We start from the raw sequence: 18,030 nt of genomic DNA, 5'->3' as shown, positions 1-18,030 counted from the left end.
TGTTCAACAAATAAGAGAGCCAAGGCTGTGGTCAAAAACCCATAGTCCCCAGAACAAAAGGTTCAATAAGGCGAAGGGGAGGCCGCTCACGGGGGAGGGCCGCTCACTGGGGAGGGCCTGCTGCCGGCGAAGTTTTAGAAAGGCCGAGATCCACACACACGTCGGGGCACAGCTCGACGGTGAAACAAGTCCAAGTAGCAAAGTATAATTTAACAATGACGTCTTGAGTTTGACCTACATCATGTGGGACATGAACACGTATATACACACAGATACACACTGACTTTACTCCCCCACCCCACATACCCCTCCAAAACACTGCTCACCGTGAAGAGGAGATCCCGAGGGGCTGCTGGACAGCCCAGGGATGGGGCTGCAGCGCCCCCCTATGACTCCTGGACCCCCTATGACACAGCCGCCGCCTCCTCCCACACCTCCGGTTGCAGCTCTGCTGAGCTCCTGCTCAATCTCCTCCAGGCCTGCGCTTTTCTGGAAGCGGGACATGCGATTGACCACACGCGGGGACATGTGGGTGCGGGCGCAGGGGCTGCCGCCGTACGGGTTGATGGGGAAGACGTGCGAGGTGCCGCGCAGCGTGCTGATGGCCACCCAGCGGCTGTCCTGGCTGAAGCACATGTCCTGCACCTGAAGGAGGGGATAGGTGTGGATCAGGACAGAGGGAGGAAGGAAAATGTTAGAAAAAGGCGAGATAGGGAAAAGAGGGTCCACAAGAGGAGGAAAGGTATGGAGGAAGGCAAGGCGGGTTCAGGAGTGAGAGGTCAGAGTGGGAAACGGGATGGAGGAACATCAACGTGGAGTCAGAGGCACAGGGTGGAAAAGCAGGTGGAGGAGAAAAACGGGCAGAATGGAAGGTCCATACAGAGAGAACGGAGAGGACGAAGATGAGTTTGAAACAGATGGACGGGACATTAGACAGAAGTGGGGGTAGGAGTGTATCAGATGGGGAACACGGGGTAAGAAAAGAGAGGTAATTTGGTCAGTATATGAACATATTGCACACTATATGGTAAAACACCAGCTCATTGCATGTGTTCAAATTGTCCGTGGGTAAAATACTCGTTGTGAGTAAAGCTGGGCTTTGTCCACATCGAGTCTACATTTGTCTTTTGGACAAGGACCATGCTGCTGTCTAACTCTAACGTTCTTTAGTCATTACGTGTCATGGCCATGAGGAAGCAAATGGCAAACAACTTGTGAACTGTCAATAGACAGCAGTGGGACAGCAGGCTGATAATGCAGGTCTGCAGATCGGACAGCGCAGGAAGAGGAGCCTCGAGGTAAACGCTCGGCGCACAACCGAGTCAAAGTGACAGTCAAACAAAGGTTGTGAGGTGCAGGGTGCAGGGTGCAGGGGTTACTGATCCATACAGCTGCTGTGTGCCTCCATGTCTGCACAGCTGCAACTCTACCCATCATGGTGAGCATCACCTGTGGCCCAACCCCACACCACCACCTACACATATCAGATCTACTGGCTCGCCACACATGATAGGAAGCAGATTAGCCAGAACAGACTGAGGGCATTTAAACAGCTATGTCCTGTAAGTGTCAGACCTTGAAAAGACAAGGTGAGCGACAAAGTTCAGTTTACCGTTTATAAAATTCAACATGGAACCGAATCTATTTCAGCCGTTACACGCGAGCCATCCCCGGTGCACTCTACCTCATAGCTGCACACAAAGACAACTTGCACAATATGCGGGTTTGTGCAGAACTGCACAGAATAACATGCTTCATAGGAAAGCCCGCTTGTTGTTGTGAGGGGAAATATTCAGTTTTGATGAACACGTAGGAAGTAGTAAAAGAGGGTATTTGCACCTCTGACAAGCTTGGAAAACCAATCAGAAATGAACAACATAAGCAAATGTACGACGTGCCCAACACTTTGCAGAATACTGGGGAGCTGCAGTTCTCATCGTATTCATGTCAACACAAGCTACGCTAGTGGCCGCACAGAGTTACAAGTTTATTTTCATGCCACTGAATGTATTGTTGTTTTGACTCAACTGGTTTAGCATTTTGATTATGTTATTGTATTTTTAAGTACATCATATTGTTAATTTCAGTCAATTAAATTATATATTTAGAAGTCACCGCAGTGATAAACTCCAAAATAACAAATGGCAGATAAGGGAACTTGAAACATAAACACGGGGATTTTATTGAGCCGCTGCAAAGAATCAAACTGTGGCAAGGGGATGAATGATAACTTTTGTCTTAGACAAAGATGGTGTGAAAAAAAGGGCAAGTTGTCCTCAAACATTGGCCGGTTCACAAGGAACAAACACTTGAGATGATAACATCTGCCTGAGTATGTCAGACACGCAGGAGACCAGAGAAAAAGAGGCTGCAGACAATACAAGTGAAGGAGGGAGAGAGAGAGAGAGAGAGAGAGAGAGAGAGAGAGAGAGAGAGAGAGAGAGAGAGAGAGAGAGAGAGAGAGAGAGAGAGAGAGAGAGAGAGAGAGAGAGAGAGAAATACTGGGAAAATAAAAGACCAGGCAGCAGAGTAAGGGTGCTGACAAAGCGAGCAGCCGTCATCTTCTACATAAGAACATCACACTATAGTTAGAACGAGACGAGTCTCGGGACAAGTCTGAGGACACATGACGCCCCCAGCCAGCCAGCAGGTCAGTTGCTCAGACACACAGACAGACAGACATACAAGCAGACAGACAGACAAGCAGACGGACGGACAGACAGACAGACAGACAGGCAGGCAGACAGACAAGCAGGCAGGCAGGCAGGCAGACAGATAGGCAGACATACATACAGAAGAGCAGGCAGGCAGACAGACAGACAGACAAGCAGACAGACAAGCAGGCAGACAGGCAGGCAGGCAGGCAGGCAGGCAGGCAGGCAGGCAGGCAGGCAGGCAGGCAGGCAGGCAGGCAGACAGACAAACAGGTAGGTAGACAGACAGACAGGCAGGTAGACAGACAGACAGACATCCAGCTATGCACCTTCAGGCCTTTTTAGTCTGTTGTCAGTCCAAACCAGGTAAATGTCCCCGGCAATGACAGGTAATGGGGCATCCTCTGCATACCAGACAGCATCTTTACATCACAGAGACCAGTCAGTCGGTCTGTGCTGCCTGACCCTCTACCTTGGCTGATTATGGATGATTTGGAGTTGAGAAAGGCTACTTTGTGTGCTTCTAATGGGTCATAATAGTCCTGTCAAAGCTCTTCCAACTACGTGCTGACCTACTGTAAACGAGTGTCTGGCTTCTGCTGTCAGAGCCAGTAATTGGATAAGAATCAGACAAAGGATCACCTGAGGGGTGTGTAGGTGTAGAAACCTAACATGACATACACTGCACATATCGTACACACAAATCATCTTTTAACAGCTGAATGTGACAGTCTACTGCGCACACACACACCGACACACACACACACACACACACACACACACACACACACACACACACACACACACACACACACACACACACACACACACACACACACACACACACACACACACACACACACACACACACACACACACACACACACACACACACATTCCAGAGACTGAGTAGGGTGCCCTCTTGTCATTGTCCAGAGAGGACTTGATGGCATCGCTGATAGCCAGACAGACAGATAGATGCCACAGAGATGTATTTAAAGTGTCTTGTGTAGTTTTTAATCACTGACACTGGATAAAGAGATTAGGGAGCTCCATTTACCTGAGAAACTGGAATGGAATGACAGGAATGCTTCAGATAGGGAGTGGGATAATAAAGAAAGAGGGCATAGAGAGAGATGATGAACAGAGCAAACCGGAAGAAAACTAAACAGTCTCAACAGTATGAAGGGCGTACAGAGGCAAAAGTAACAAAACGAATTCAAAACCGACGTTTTCCGCTGGGTCTCAGTTAAACTGCAGTATCATAAACTCGATAAAAGAGGGAAAAGAGAAACGTCCTGAGCTGCCAGCACTGTGACCTCCCTGACAAGAGCAGTCCAGTTTGCTCTGTGGCTCCGAGCGCCACTCTGCTCTGGCCCTCCTCCTTCACTACCTACTGGTTGTTATCAGCGCTAGGTTTGTTTACCTAGCCTGGCCCCGGGTCACTGACAGCCGGCCGCATGTTTAGCCGCTGGCAGACAGATAAGAGGCATCCCTCCACCCACCTAACTGGAGACTTTATCACTCTCCAGTGTGAGTGTGTGTGTGGTGATAACCCCTCTAGCCCTATCGCTCGGCTAAGGCCAGCATTCAATGTTTACGACAGGCCGGATCAAAGTGAGCTCAGTGTGCAGCCGGTCAGTGGACCTGCCGTTAGATCGTACATTAACTCGGACAGGCATTGGATGTGCATGTGTGCATGTGTCTAGTCAATATTCCTGAATCGAACGAGTCCTGAAGGTGTCTTGGTTGAGTAATGACCTCCTGTTTGTACTGCAGAGTTCTTGCACTGTAATGGGTGGTGCAGAATCAAACGCAAGTTATTAGCTTATATGTAATTTGACTCATGCATTTTAAATTAAAACCTAACTAGTGCCAAATACAGGAAGTTGAAGCAGTTCATCTGGACACATTTACTGACAGATAAAATAAGGGTGGGTCTATTGCTAAGGGTGGGGTCGTTTTGTAATTTCATACGGACTACCTCCACTGCTTCATCAACAGGAACGCACATGAAGAGAGACATAACATCATGAGAGACCACTGTTTCATCCCCCTCCATAAGGATGTCCCTCACCTTATCCACAAAAGCCATAGTGTTCTGAACGTGATGTTCAATACTGCCTACCAACAGGTTAAGAACAGATGCCAGATTACTGAGTGTGCATAAAGACAACAGCACCAAATGGTTTGTTAAGCAGACATGCTAGCCTTAAACCACTGAGGAGATGGTAAATTTAGTTTGCCCAAACATAACCTGACAAATTGGGGCCCAAATTAGCAACGTTTTGTATCTATGAACAAACACCAATCAAAATGTGGTTTAAATAACTGATTTTATAGCTGCCGGTCAGATTTCAGACAATGTTGGGCTTTAGGTCGACAAGTTGGAACAAATGCCTTCAAGAGTTCCTCAGGCTCTTCCCAAAAATACACAAACTCGGTCTTTCCTCTTCCAGATAATCAAATGTTCTCTGGTCCTCCACATGAAAGCCCTGGATGGATATGTGTTCACTATTTTGTGAGTGGCGTGTTTGGCTAGGCATGCTGTGGTGCAGCAGGGAATCTCCTGCCCTGTGACTCATTCTCCACTGGAGCTCCACTGAAGGCCCAGCAATCTACTTGCTGACTTTACTCACTTCTCTTGCTTTCTTTGTATACCTTGCTCACAATTTTCTGCAGGGTATGTGCGTGCATGTGTGTGTGTGCATGTGTGTGTGTGTGTGTGTGTGTGTGTGTGTGTGTGTGTGTGTGTGTGTGTATACACACACACACACACACACACACAAAGCATATATATATATATATATATATATATATATATACATACATACACACACACACACACACACTTTGGACAAAAGTATTGGGACACACCTCTTAATCATTGAATTCAGGTGTTCCATTCAGACCCATTGCCACAGGTGTATAAAATCAAGCAGCTAGCCATGCAGTCTCCATTTACAAACATTTGTGAAAGAATGGGTCGTTCTGAAGAGCTCAGTGAATTCAAGTGTGGTACTGTCAAAGGATGCCACCTTTGCAATAAGTCAGATCGTGAAATTACGGTCAACTGTAAGTGGTATTATTGAAAAGTGGAAGCGTTTAGGAACAACAGCAACTCAGCCACAAAGTGGCAGACCACATAAAGTCACACAGAGGGGTCAACGAGTAATGAGGCGCATAGTGCGTAAAAGTCGCCAATGCTCTGTTGACTCAATAACTGCAGAGTTGCAAACTTCCTCTGGCATTAACATCAGCACAAAAACTGTGCGCCGGGAGCTTCATGGAATGGGTTTCCATGGCCAAGCAGCTGCATGCAAGCCTTACATCACCAAGCACAATGCCAAGCATGGGATGGAGCGGTGTAAAACACGCTGCCACTGGACTCTGGAGCAGTGGAAACGTGTTCTGTAGAGTGACGAATCACGCTTCTCTGTCTGGCAGTCTGATGGACGAGTCTGGGTTTGGCAGATGCCGGGAGAACATTACCTGCCTGACTGCATTGTGCCAACTGAAGGTTTGGTGGAGGAGGGATAATGGTATGGGGTTGTTTTTCAGGGGTTGGGCTAGGCCCCTTAGTTCCAGTGAAGGGAAATCTTAATGCTTCAGCATACCAAGGCATTTTGGACAATTCTATACTTCCAACTTTGTGGGAACAGTTTGGGGAGGGCCCTTTTCTTTTCCAGCATGACTATGCCCCGGTGCACAAAGTAAGGTCCATTAAGACATGGTTGGGTGAGTTTGGTGTGGAAGAACTTGACTGGCCCACACAGAGCCCTGACCTCAACCCCATCGAACACCTTTGGGATGAAGTAGAACAGAGATTGTAAGCCAGGTCTTCTCGTCCAACATCAGTGTCTGACCTCACAAATGCCCCTCTGGATGAATGGGCAAACATTCCCACAGATACACTCCGAAATCTTGTGGAAAGCCCTCCCAGATGGGTGGAAGCTGTTATAGCTGTAAAAGGGGGGCTCCATATTAATGCCTATGGATTTAGAATGGGATGCCATAAAATCTCCTGTAGGTGTAATGGCCAGTTGTCAGTTGTCCCAATACTTTTGTCCATATAGTGTGTGTATATATTTCATGCCATAAGCAATCATGAGCTGTCAATAAAGTTAAAAATAAATAAATAAACTTTATTCAACTTTATTGACAGCTGATGATTGCTTATGGCATGAAACAGGCTTGTACTGTCTCAAAGAATTTACTTGACTCACTGGATTATTTTGCTGCTTATCTGTTGAGCACTATCCCTACCATTGAGTGTTTCTTTTAACAAAGTTTTATTCATATATATATACATATGTGTGTGTGTGTGTGTGTGTGTACATCGTTATGTCATGCCAATAAAGCCATTTGAATCACAGGGCCTTGTTAGTAACTACTATAGTTAAAATTTCTAAAGGGGCTATCTGGTGATCCATAACATGTATCTAACATACACTCGTTAGTAACTAGTATATGATAAATATATTTTATGGATCACCAAATAGCCCCTCCAGAAATCCCAACTAGCTTCCTTTAAGCTGTGGCAGCAATGCAAGTGCTAGTCAATGGGCTATGAAACAAATGACAAAATACCACAGTATACCAACGCTTTCCATCAGTTCTGTTACATATTGTAACGACCACGACTGACTAGACTATTAAAATGGTCCATGATGAAAGGGCATAATTCACGGAGCATGACATAGTGTGTGCTTTTGAGTAAGGGGTTAATCTAAAATGAACCTTGGCTTTAAAAAGATCTTTATCTCCACATGCTTAAAATCACTGTTCATTCTCTGACCAGGTAAAGACCATCTGATCATAGAAATGTGTAACCTAAAAAGCTTAGACTGAGTGCTAGTGTTTACTATAGTGTGTATATAATGTGTGTGTGCACATATATATATATATATATATATATATATATATATATATATATATATATACATACACACACACACACATATATACACACACACGTATATATATACACACACACGTATATATATATATATATATATATATATATATATATATATACATACACACGTATATATATACACACACGTATATATATACATATATATACACATACATATATATATATATATGTATATACATATATATAACTTTGTTAAAATAAACACTCAATGATAGGAAAAGTGCTCAACAAATAAGGAGCAAAATAATCCAGTGATTCAAGTAAATTCTTTATGAGACAGTACAAGCCTGTTTCATGCCATAAGTAACCATCAGCTGTCAATAGTTACACAGGAAAGAACATATCATTAACTGCCTCATCATGCACATCACGTGCACAATGTCCAATGGGGAAGGGAGAGGTGCCTACATTCAAAAATTCAAAAACACGTGATTGCTAACGGTCCAGTAAGGGGGGGTTGGTATTTGTCTATTGGCATGATTTTATTTAAAATTACAAAATAGATGCTTACATCTATGTCTGACAGCAACCAATAAGACTCTTATTGGTTGTTGGGGCAAGACTCCAGTAAGAGTCCGTGGCTTAGACTCCTACAAGCCAACTACCTTAGATATGAGTGAAAGTAACACAAATAGATTCATGCTGGCTTGGACGTCGCCCATGTCAGGTGTTGGGGAACCAGGGCAACCTAATGAGAAATGATCTACAGGAACAAGACATTCATGGACGAGGGCTGAGAACCTGGAACTGACGGAATACTACTATAACAGGAGATCTCAGGAGAGGGGCTTTAATCTGAGATTTTTTGATTTTGAGATACTTTATTGATGCCCATGGGGAAATTATGCTCTGCATTTAACCCATCGTAGCTGTGTAGCTGGGAGCAATGGGCAGCCGCCGTCCAGCACCTGCGGACCAAATCCAGTTTGCCTTGCCATGCCTTGGTCTTTTTGATGGTGTATGAAGCATATGTGGTAACTGTGGACAAATAGGAGATCTACTTCTACACTGACTCAGAAGCAGCTAGTGGCTCAGTGCTCAATCATCGATAGAAGTAAGCTACTCCGATGCAAGGGTGTAAGGACAGGATGTTGTGTTGCTGTAAAGTCCCTTGAGGCAAATTTGTAATATGTGATATTGGTTTATACAAATAAAATTGACTAGATTGACTTGACTAATTGTATAGTCATCCTGTTGGAGCCTCTCCTAATTGGAGAGGTTCCAACAGGATGACCACACAATTCAGCACTCTGAATGGCCGCCCAGTAGGCAGGAGGCATGTGAGGACAGATTCCAACCAGCTGAAACAACCCTACCAGCAATGACAGCTGAAAGTACTGAGGTTCAAATGAGAATCATGGCCAGACTAAAGACAGTTAACCCCCGGGCTCGGCTTCCAAGACTCAGTGACAAAGTACCATCACAAAGCCTGGTTGCGGATGTGAACACAGCCTTACGCAATACCTCGACTGCCACCATAAGAGACCAACAAGCTTGTATATGCCACTGCAACTGTAATCCTGGAGATGCTTGGGTACAGGATTAAGAATGCAGGTCACCAACAGTACCCTCCAAGGAAGAGAAGGCTGGAAGCCAAGACCAAAGCAGCATGGAGTGATGTTAGCTAGTTAACAGAGGTCCAGAAAAGTGTGATGAAAGACAGGCCCTGGCTGAAGAAGTACAGCAAGATGTCCATAAATGTGACCCTGGAAACTGTCAAACAAAGGCTCACAGCTCTAGCCACTAGTCTTAAGTGATACACTAGAGAAATAGAGGCCAAAAGAGTAAATGGCCTATTCCTCAAAGAACTATCCAAAGTGTACTCCCAGCTGCAGAGTAACAAGGGAACAACGTCAGACCCACCCAAAATAGAGACCAAGTGATACTGAAAGGATATATCGGAAAAGAAGCATATCAGGCATCATGGGCACATGAGTCAATACATGAGCAAAGCTCAGAAAGGAATTAGGAACAACACCAAAGGTCAAAGCATCAGCTACTGGTTGATGGAGCAGTCACCCAAGACTCTAAGACCAGACAGACCAACCTGAGCACAGCCTGGATTGACTACAAGAAAGCCTACAATTCTATGCCCTACACATGGTTACTGGGGTGCTTGGCACGATACAAAGCCAACAGGACACTAAAAGCCTTCATTAAGAACTCAATGCAGCAGTGGAAAACAACACTAGAGGCCAACTCAAAGACAATGACACAGGTAACCATCAAATGTGGCATATACCAAGGTGATGTACTATCCCTGCTGCTGCTCTGCATAGGCTTGAACCCCCTCAGTCAGATCATTACAAAGAGTGGATATGGATACAGGTTCAGAAGTGGAGTTACCATCAGCCACCTCCTAGACATGAATGACATCAAGCTGTATGCCAGGAATGAGCGAGAGATAGACTCACTGATCCACCCCACTATGATCTACAGCAATGGCATTGGGATTTCAGTCAGACTGGACAAGTACAGTCGAATGGTGGCAAAAAGAGGAAAGGTGGTGCGGACTGAAGGGGTTGAATTACAGATGGCAGGATAACAGACATACAGAACAGTTACAAGTACCTGAGTATTGTACAAGCAAATGGAAACCACAAGGAGGCAGCAAGGAGGTCAGCTACAGCCAAATACCTCCAGAGAGTGAGGCATGTCCTTAGAAGCCAGCTCAATGGGAAGAATAATATCCAAGCCATCAACATATATGCCCTACCAGTCTTCAGATACACAGCTGGAATAATAAGCTGGCCAAAGGAGGAGATAAAGGCCACAGATTATCAGGACATGGAAACTCCTCACAATGCATGGAGGGTTCGACCCTAAGTCCAGCAGCCTGAGACTGTAAGATAAGTGAAAAGATGGGGGCTGAAGGTGAGTGAGTGTCAGAGCCACTATTGAAGATGAAACTAGGAACATCCATGAGTACATCATAAAGAGGGCCCCCAAGGACGAACTGTTGAGTACCTCAGGCAGCAGAAGACAGAGAGTGGGGAGGAGGAAGAAGAGGAGGCATCATGAAAGACCAAGCTCCTCCATGGGGTGTACCATAGACAGATAGAAGATTTGGCTGATATTGAAAAATCCTATCATTGGCTAGAAAAGGCTGGACTGAAGGACAGCACAAAGGCTCTCATCATAGCAGCACAAGTACAGACACTCAGCACCAGATCAGCTGAGGCAGGGTCGACCAGACCAGACAAGACCCAAAATGCAGGCTGTGCAAAGACACCCCTGAGACAGTCCAGCACTTAGTAGCAGGGTGTAAAATACTAGCTGGGAAAAGTTTACACTGAAAGGCATAATCAAGTGGCTGTGATAATGTACAGGAACATCTGTACTGAATACAGAGTGGAAGTCCCCAAGTCCAAATGGGAGACACCACCAAAGGTGGTTGAGAATGGCATTGCTAAGATCCTGTGGGGCTTCAAGTTCCAGACTGACAAGCAGGTGCTGGCTAACCAAACAGACACTGTGGTGGTTGACAAGGAACAGAAGGCAGCAGTAGTGATCGATGTAGCAATCCTGAGTGACGGCAACATCAGGAAGAAAGAGCATGAGAAGCTAGAGAAATACCAAGAGATGAACGAGGAACGAGATTGGATGTGGAAGGTGAAATCCACAGTAGTTCCAGTGGTAATAGGAGCACTAGGGGCTGTGACCCCCAAACTGGGAGAGTGGCTCCAGCAGATTCCAGGACCAACATCTGAGATCTCTGTCCAGAAGAGTGCAGTCCTAGGAACAGCTAAGATACTGTGCAGAACCATCAAACTCCCAGGCCTCTGGTAGAGGACCCGAGCTTGAGGAAGACACATACCATCCGAAAAAGGGTGAGAGGGAGATTTTTTTATACTTTTGCTGTTTTTCAGTTTTATGAAGGAAAACCATACAGGGATTATAAAAAGAGATGAGAGATACCTCTTAGCTTTTGCTAGTACGGAAGCTGTATCATTACTAGGTAAGAGCGACTTATTATTTAAGATTATGTTCTTCTGTTACAATGCAAGAAAGTACAGTAATATAGGCTTGTGCTTTCTCAGAAAAAAAAATCAGCTTCCAATGTTTTTAACACATTAAACCATCTGTAAAAAATGTTTAAACTGTCATCTCAAACAAATTTCATAAAACAATTATGTTGTATCATAGCTGAGAAATAATAACCAAAACGATACTTTAAAAATCACAACTGTGCTTTCCTGTTTGCATAAAGAAAGGGGAATACAGATCCAGTGTTTTCATAATATGATAGTACATACGTATACGTGTGTTGCCCCAATACTACAGACACCTTTTTTGTGGTAGCATTTGTTCAAGGAAGCTCTGCTTAAAGATAGAATTCAATCAGCCAGAAGAGAAGGTCAGGAAGTGACATACTGAAATGGAGCCATCTCTCTTAATGCCATCTCTCTGTATTAGATTTCCGTCACTAGTGGTTGTGCTTGTCTTAGTGTCTTTGTCAGAGAGCGGCATGGAGAGAGAGAAAGGTATTGTTAGACACAATACGCCAAGCTACTCGTCAAGAAGAAATCAAAATAGGGTATTTTAGGGGGTGTCCGGGTGGCATAGCAGTCTATTCCGTTGCCTACCAACATGGGGATTGCTGGATTGAATCCCCGTGTTACCTCCAGCTTGGTCAGGCGTCCCTACAGACACAATTAGCCGTGTCTGCGGGTGGGAAGTCGGATGTGAGTATGTGTCCTGGTCGCTGAACTAGCGCCTCCTCTGGTCAGTCGGGGAACCTGTTTGGGGGGGGACTGGGGGGAATAGCTTGATTTTCCCACACACCATGTTTCCCTGGTGAAACTCCTCACTGTCAGGTGAGAAGAAGTGGCTGGCGACTCCACATGTATCGGAGGAGGCATGTGGTATAGTCTGCAGCCTCCCCGGATCAGCACAGGGGGTGGAGCAGCGACCGGGACAGCTCGGAAGAGTGGGGTAATTGACCGGATACAATTGGGGAGAAAACGTGGGGGGAGGGGAGAAAAAAAAAATAGCGTATTTTAAATTCAAAAAGAAAAACTAAATTAAAAAAAAAAAGAAAAAAAAAGAGTTGAATGCCATTTCAAATTCACCACAACTTATTTCTCTATAAATTGTCTTCGCTTCAAAAGTGTTTGCTTTGGAAGGCGATGAATCCGGTTAAGTCTGGGCAGGAACAACTTTACTGGACAGCTGTGAAGAATTTCCCTGCAAACTCTGCAGCTGACTGAGAGGCAATGGGGCCATCCTTGGTGTTAAATCATCCTTCAGATCAATTAGTAGGGGTTGTGCTCCGCCTTGTTAATGTTCTCTCTCTCACACACACACACACGGAGCGAGCGAGAACAAGTTCTGCTAAAAGGCTTCAGCCTCACTTGCATTTATGTTTCTATTCTTCTAATCACAAGCTTGGGTACAAAATGCAACACTGAGCCACCCCCACACACAAACACACACACATGAACTTTAGAGTGGGACAGGAACAGTGGGGGAGACAGTGAAAAATATTTATTATCTTCCCTAAACAGAGAGGTTTTGGTTTTATCTGAGCCATAAGCCTCTTGCTTTGTGATGTGTGGTGGCTGATGTTCCCCAGCATCATCTCTCTGCTCGTCTTTGAAGCTACAGCGTGCGGATGAAAGGCCTGCTGGAGGCCACGTGGACATGTCCACAGTCCTATCAGTGATAGAACAAACCACCGTGGGTGGCCCCAAGTCAAAGCCCTCTTAAAGAGAGGAGCTGGAAAAATAAGTTGTATGACCATGGTCTGGCTGTAAATTTATCTGTTGTGTGGATGTTTTTTTTTTCTTCTTCTATCCTGAAAGCTGTTGAAGTTATGTATGTTCTAGACAAAAGTGAGGGTTTTTTCGAGGAAGTGATACTTTCTTGCCAGCCCTCACTAAAAAATAAAGGATCAGTCAAGTAATATAGTCTCCTCGTCTTCCTTCCTCTGTCCACATGACACACCGAGGACCCTCCTAGCTGTCTCCCTCACCAACTAGGAGGGTCCTCGTCAAGTAATAAAGTAAAATAAAGAACCAATAAAGTAAATAATACACTAAAATAAAGGATCAGTCAAGTAGTAGTGAAAGATAAGATTTTAATTTAGAAGCTAGTGAATAAACATAATGAATGTCCATCCATCCATTATCCGAACCGCTTATCCTGGTCTCAGGGATGCTGGAGCCCATCCCAGCAGTCATTGGGCGGCAGGCAGGGAGACAGCCTGGACAGGCCGCTAGGCCATCACGGGGCCGACACACACACACATGCACACACACTCCTAGGGATAATTTAGTATGGCTGATTCACCTGACCTACATGTCTTTGGACTGTGGGAGGAAACCGGAGCACCCGGAGGAAACCCATGCAGACATAGGGAGAACATGCAAACTCCACACAGAGGACGACCTGGGATGACCCCCAAGATTGGACTACCCCGGGGCTCAAACCCAGGACCTTCTTTCTGTGTGTTGATGGCGCTAACCACTGTGCCACCGTGCCGCCATAATAAATGTAAAACGGTAATATAAAAATGTTGTGTGTGTGTGTGTGTGTGTGTGTGTGTGACCTTGGCTTCAGTCTCCCCGCGGTGCAGTGTGTAGAGATGGTGAACAGCGCTCTGTGAGGAGGCCCAGGGGTGGGTGAGGATCTGAAAGACGTGAAAATCATGTCCCAGTGTGTCTGCCGTCACTAGCAGCATGCCTGCAAGAGATACATGACACAAATAATCATCATTACAAGTAATAACACCCCCCCCATATAAATGCAAACCCCCCCCCCGGTTGGTCCTACCTTTGAAGCTGGATTGCAAATTTTGATCACAAAGTATTTCAATACCACCAATTTCAAGATGAATTCATTATCAGCATTTTTATTACTGCTACAACCAGGATCATCACCATGTGACTAAATCACTTGCAAACTTCCCTGGGGATGTCGGTCATCCCTACCTTGATCTTACATGATGGCTCATATGCCCTCTGGTATTTCAGTTCAGCCAACAAGTGCTGTGAAAATACAGTGACCAGTAAAAAGTTTAAGACTGTTAAAAAGCCAACAGAGGGGTACATCAGTGCCACCATGTCTTAAAAGCAAACAAACCAGTCCATTAAAAAAAGGCAAGCTATCGTTTGCCACAGTCATAAACTGCAGCCTTATCCCTCACATCATAATTTGTTCTCTGGTGGAATCTACGGCCCGCACCGCCGCTTCGTGGAGCAGCAGCAAGGAATACATGTTTGTGTATGTGTGTCTGTGTGTGTGTCCATTGTAGTGTTCTTTTCTGTGAGAATACATGCATACCTATATGATTATGTGTGTGTGTGCGCGTGCAAGTACGCCTTAGCACAGAACCACAACTCGGCACGAGTGTAACCCCTACTGACAGGCCCATTCATTTGGTCGCATTTTATGTGAAGCTTGTCAAACTGCAGAAAGTATAGGCCATTACCATAAACAACACGCTCAACAAACCACACCAGAACAAACCCAGATCTAAAAAGGCCCAGCTAGGAAAATCGCAACACCGCTTTAGAGCAAAATCCAAAAAACAATCCCCAGAAGCCATCAAGACATTCCAAACAATGACAGATCTGGTCCGCAGATCAAAATGCAACTCCAACAGTTGGAAACATGTCACCCATATAGGGGTGTAAGATTTAAAAATTTAAAAACCTCCATCTTTTGATGACTCCCAGCTGCAACTGACATTAAAGTAATTAGTATTTTTTTTTTTTTGCTGCTTTTTTTCTTTTTTCTTCATGGAATCTTTTATGTGGAGGCTGCAGCAGGTTTTAATTAGTGGCCAGGCTTTATTGGGTGGCATGTCAAATGTGAAAAGAGGAGGCTGGAATGGCACGAGATTAAAAGAATTCAGCACCACGTGCAAAGGAGTGGAAAACACACCCTCTCCTTTAGACAAAAACAAACTTCCCTCAGACTCGCACAATTTCCCAATTCTCTTTTTTTGTCATTTCTAATTTTTACTATTTTAATAACACTGGATGCTAATTATGCACAAAGACGGTGGGGACAACGAATGGGACGGATAAAGGAATGAAGAAGTGATGGAATGAGCAGAGGGTTCATACAGATTATTGGAGGAGGAGAAAGGAGGGAGAAGCCGAGTGAAGCACGCATTGAGACAGTGGTTAGCTATTCATGCTGTATCAGAGCAACCAAAAACCCAGAGAGCTCAGGCCCAGGGCCTGTAAACTCTTGAAAACCCACGCCCCAAACGAGGTGCCAAGCCACAAGAAGCATTTGCGTCAACTGGAAATACAGAAAAAAGGGACTGGGCCCTTCTAATTATAGAGTCTGGAAACGGAAGCGCGGGGTGATTAGGAGTTGAGGCACTGCGGTCTATTTATCTGGGAGCTCTTGCTCTTTCTTTTGCTTTCCATCTTGTTCTCTCTCGCTCCCTCTCCCTCTCTCTCTCTCTCTTTCTCTCGCTCTCTCTCTTTCTCTCTCTCTCTCCCCCCTCCTGTTTTGGTCCATCCAGCCCACCAAGTGGCTGGAGAGTCTGGCCCAAGGGTTTTTGACAGATGAGGCTTGGCCACAGGGTTCTGGCCTGGGACAGCGTTTCTCCTGTGCTGATGGTACAGTCTCGGCTCTAAAAAAGCAACAGCTCAGAGCGGCTGGAGAGCAGTGTGAGTGCAAGCGCCCAAGGACTGGGGCTTTTGTGGCCTTGTTGAAATACAGAGGCCCTCGCCGAGAGGCGTCAGTCGGTTAGCCTGCGGGAAGGCCAAATTAAAAAGTAGCTGTGCCGCTCGGCGGGTGAAAAGAGAGGGTTTCGGGGAAACCAGAGGCGGCCGGAGCAAGGTTTGACACGTCCTATTTATAACACCTCATCCTGGGGGTTAGAGTGTAATTTACTAAGTTCTGGAACCAAAAACACTGGCACACATAGGCATATGCTGAACTGGAAGGGATGACCTCTAATTTGCCATGTGATCAAGACATGCGTTCTTATGGGGATAAAATGAAAATGATATGATCTTTTCTATAAATATTTCCTCTATATTTCTCGTTTTCTTTTTTGTCTGTTTTTCCTCGTTTTGCTTCCAAAAAACTTGTTTTTTTGGGGGGTTTTTTTTTGCTGCTTTTTACAGTCTGAACTCTGACCATACAAAGAGAAAGCATCTGCTCAATCCCATTAATAGTGGGAAGATGTTTCATTTACAAAGTGGTTGGAGTAGCTTTTTTTTAAGCAAAGACAGATGAGGAAAGAAAGTGGGAGAAAGAAAGGAGGAAAAAAAAACAGGCGAGAGCAACAAGGAAGGCAGTGATTTCCCTACTTGGCAACACAGAAGGCCACAACAAAACTAGTCCACCTTCTAATTAACAACACTAGGTTCCCCAAAAACGTTGAAAATCAGGAAAAATCTCAAATTATAACCATGTGTAAGGCAGCTTTCAGGGAACACTCTCAGGACTCGGATAACTTTACAGTTACCATGACACATAAACTTGAGCAAGCGAGCCCACGCAGATGAAACAGCGTCCACCATGAGCCAAAATATGTTGTGAGGGTTGACTGATTTGGGTAAAGGACACTCACACATGCTAATGCATATGCGTAATACACTGCACCTCTGTGTACCAAACCCGTGCCGGTATCTCTCACACACATTTTACTGTGTTGAAGAAACTAAAATAAATAAATAAAATTATAATAATACTACTGAAGGTGACTCATTAATGGACATGTAAGCTTCCAAACATACAGCATGCATTAATGTGTGTGTGGAGACCTCCCCGTTGGCTGTACTGAGCTGTTTATGAAACGTGGTGGAAAACACACACGGCAGCAAAGTAAAGTGGGCCCCAACCTCACATGGAGATGGCCCACTCAGTGTTACCCCACCCCGAGGCCAACCCCCTCCTCTAATTCCATCCATCTCAATTAAGATATGGGAAGAAGGGGGCATAGCGTGTACACTTAACTAACAGTACACTTCACCAACTCACTTAAAAAAATAATAAATAAATAAATCACATACAAGTCAACACCCCCCTAAACCTCGCTCCCAATACTCACACAAACACACAGGGTCACACTGTGGTCAATACCTTGTTAATCGTTTACAGGGCAAAAGTGAAAACTGCTGAAGCTTAACCCACTGAAGTTGACATTACAGACTTTTTTTTTTTTTTAAGTGGACTCTCTGAAGGAGTTGCTCTTAACTATTTTTTATAGAGTACTACAGGTTTGACCCCAAGACTTGAAGTCATGTGGATGGTGGGGTAAATAAACAAATATATCCTTGGTATCAAATTATCTTTTTTTTTTTTTGCGAGGCCCCTTGGATGACCAGCACACACGTCCAGACGCCACGGGGCAGGGTGAGGAAAGCAGAGGAGTGCCCTCCTAATCCTTTCAGCACCACTCCACCACACCACGATGAGAGCAGTGTTATTTATGTTGGGCGCTGGGTGGGCATGGCACACATCATG

At 45.1% G+C, this 18,030-nt stretch overlaps 1 protein-coding gene across 4 annotated transcripts in view; it reads right to left on the bottom strand.

Annotated features, from left to right (window-relative positions):
• Window positions 1-18,030, bottom strand: part of bcas3 (BCAS3 microtubule associated cell migration factor) — a 488,455-nt gene that overhangs the window by 324,840 nt on the left and 145,585 nt on the right. For all 4 annotated transcript variants that reach the window (XM_056283043.1, XM_056283039.1, XM_056283041.1 and 1 more), the window contains exons 14-15: window positions 14,144-14,277; window positions 327-645 (exon numbers count right to left, since the gene is read on the bottom strand). In XM_056283043.1, the coding sequence (XP_056139018.1) occupies window positions 327-645; window positions 14,144-14,277 (453 nt within the window). The remainder of the gene's footprint in view (window positions 1-326; window positions 646-14,143; window positions 14,278-18,030) is intronic.

The sequence above is a fragment of the Lampris incognitus genome, chromosome 7 (genome assembly GCF_029633865.1).
Source record: "Lampris incognitus isolate fLamInc1 chromosome 7, fLamInc1.hap2, whole genome shotgun sequence".
In the NCBI taxonomy this organism is placed as follows: Eukaryota; Metazoa; Chordata; class Actinopteri; order Lampriformes; family Lampridae; genus Lampris; species Lampris incognitus.
Note: the sequence above shows the minus strand (reverse complement) of the source record. Positions and strands in the feature narration are given on the sequence as shown.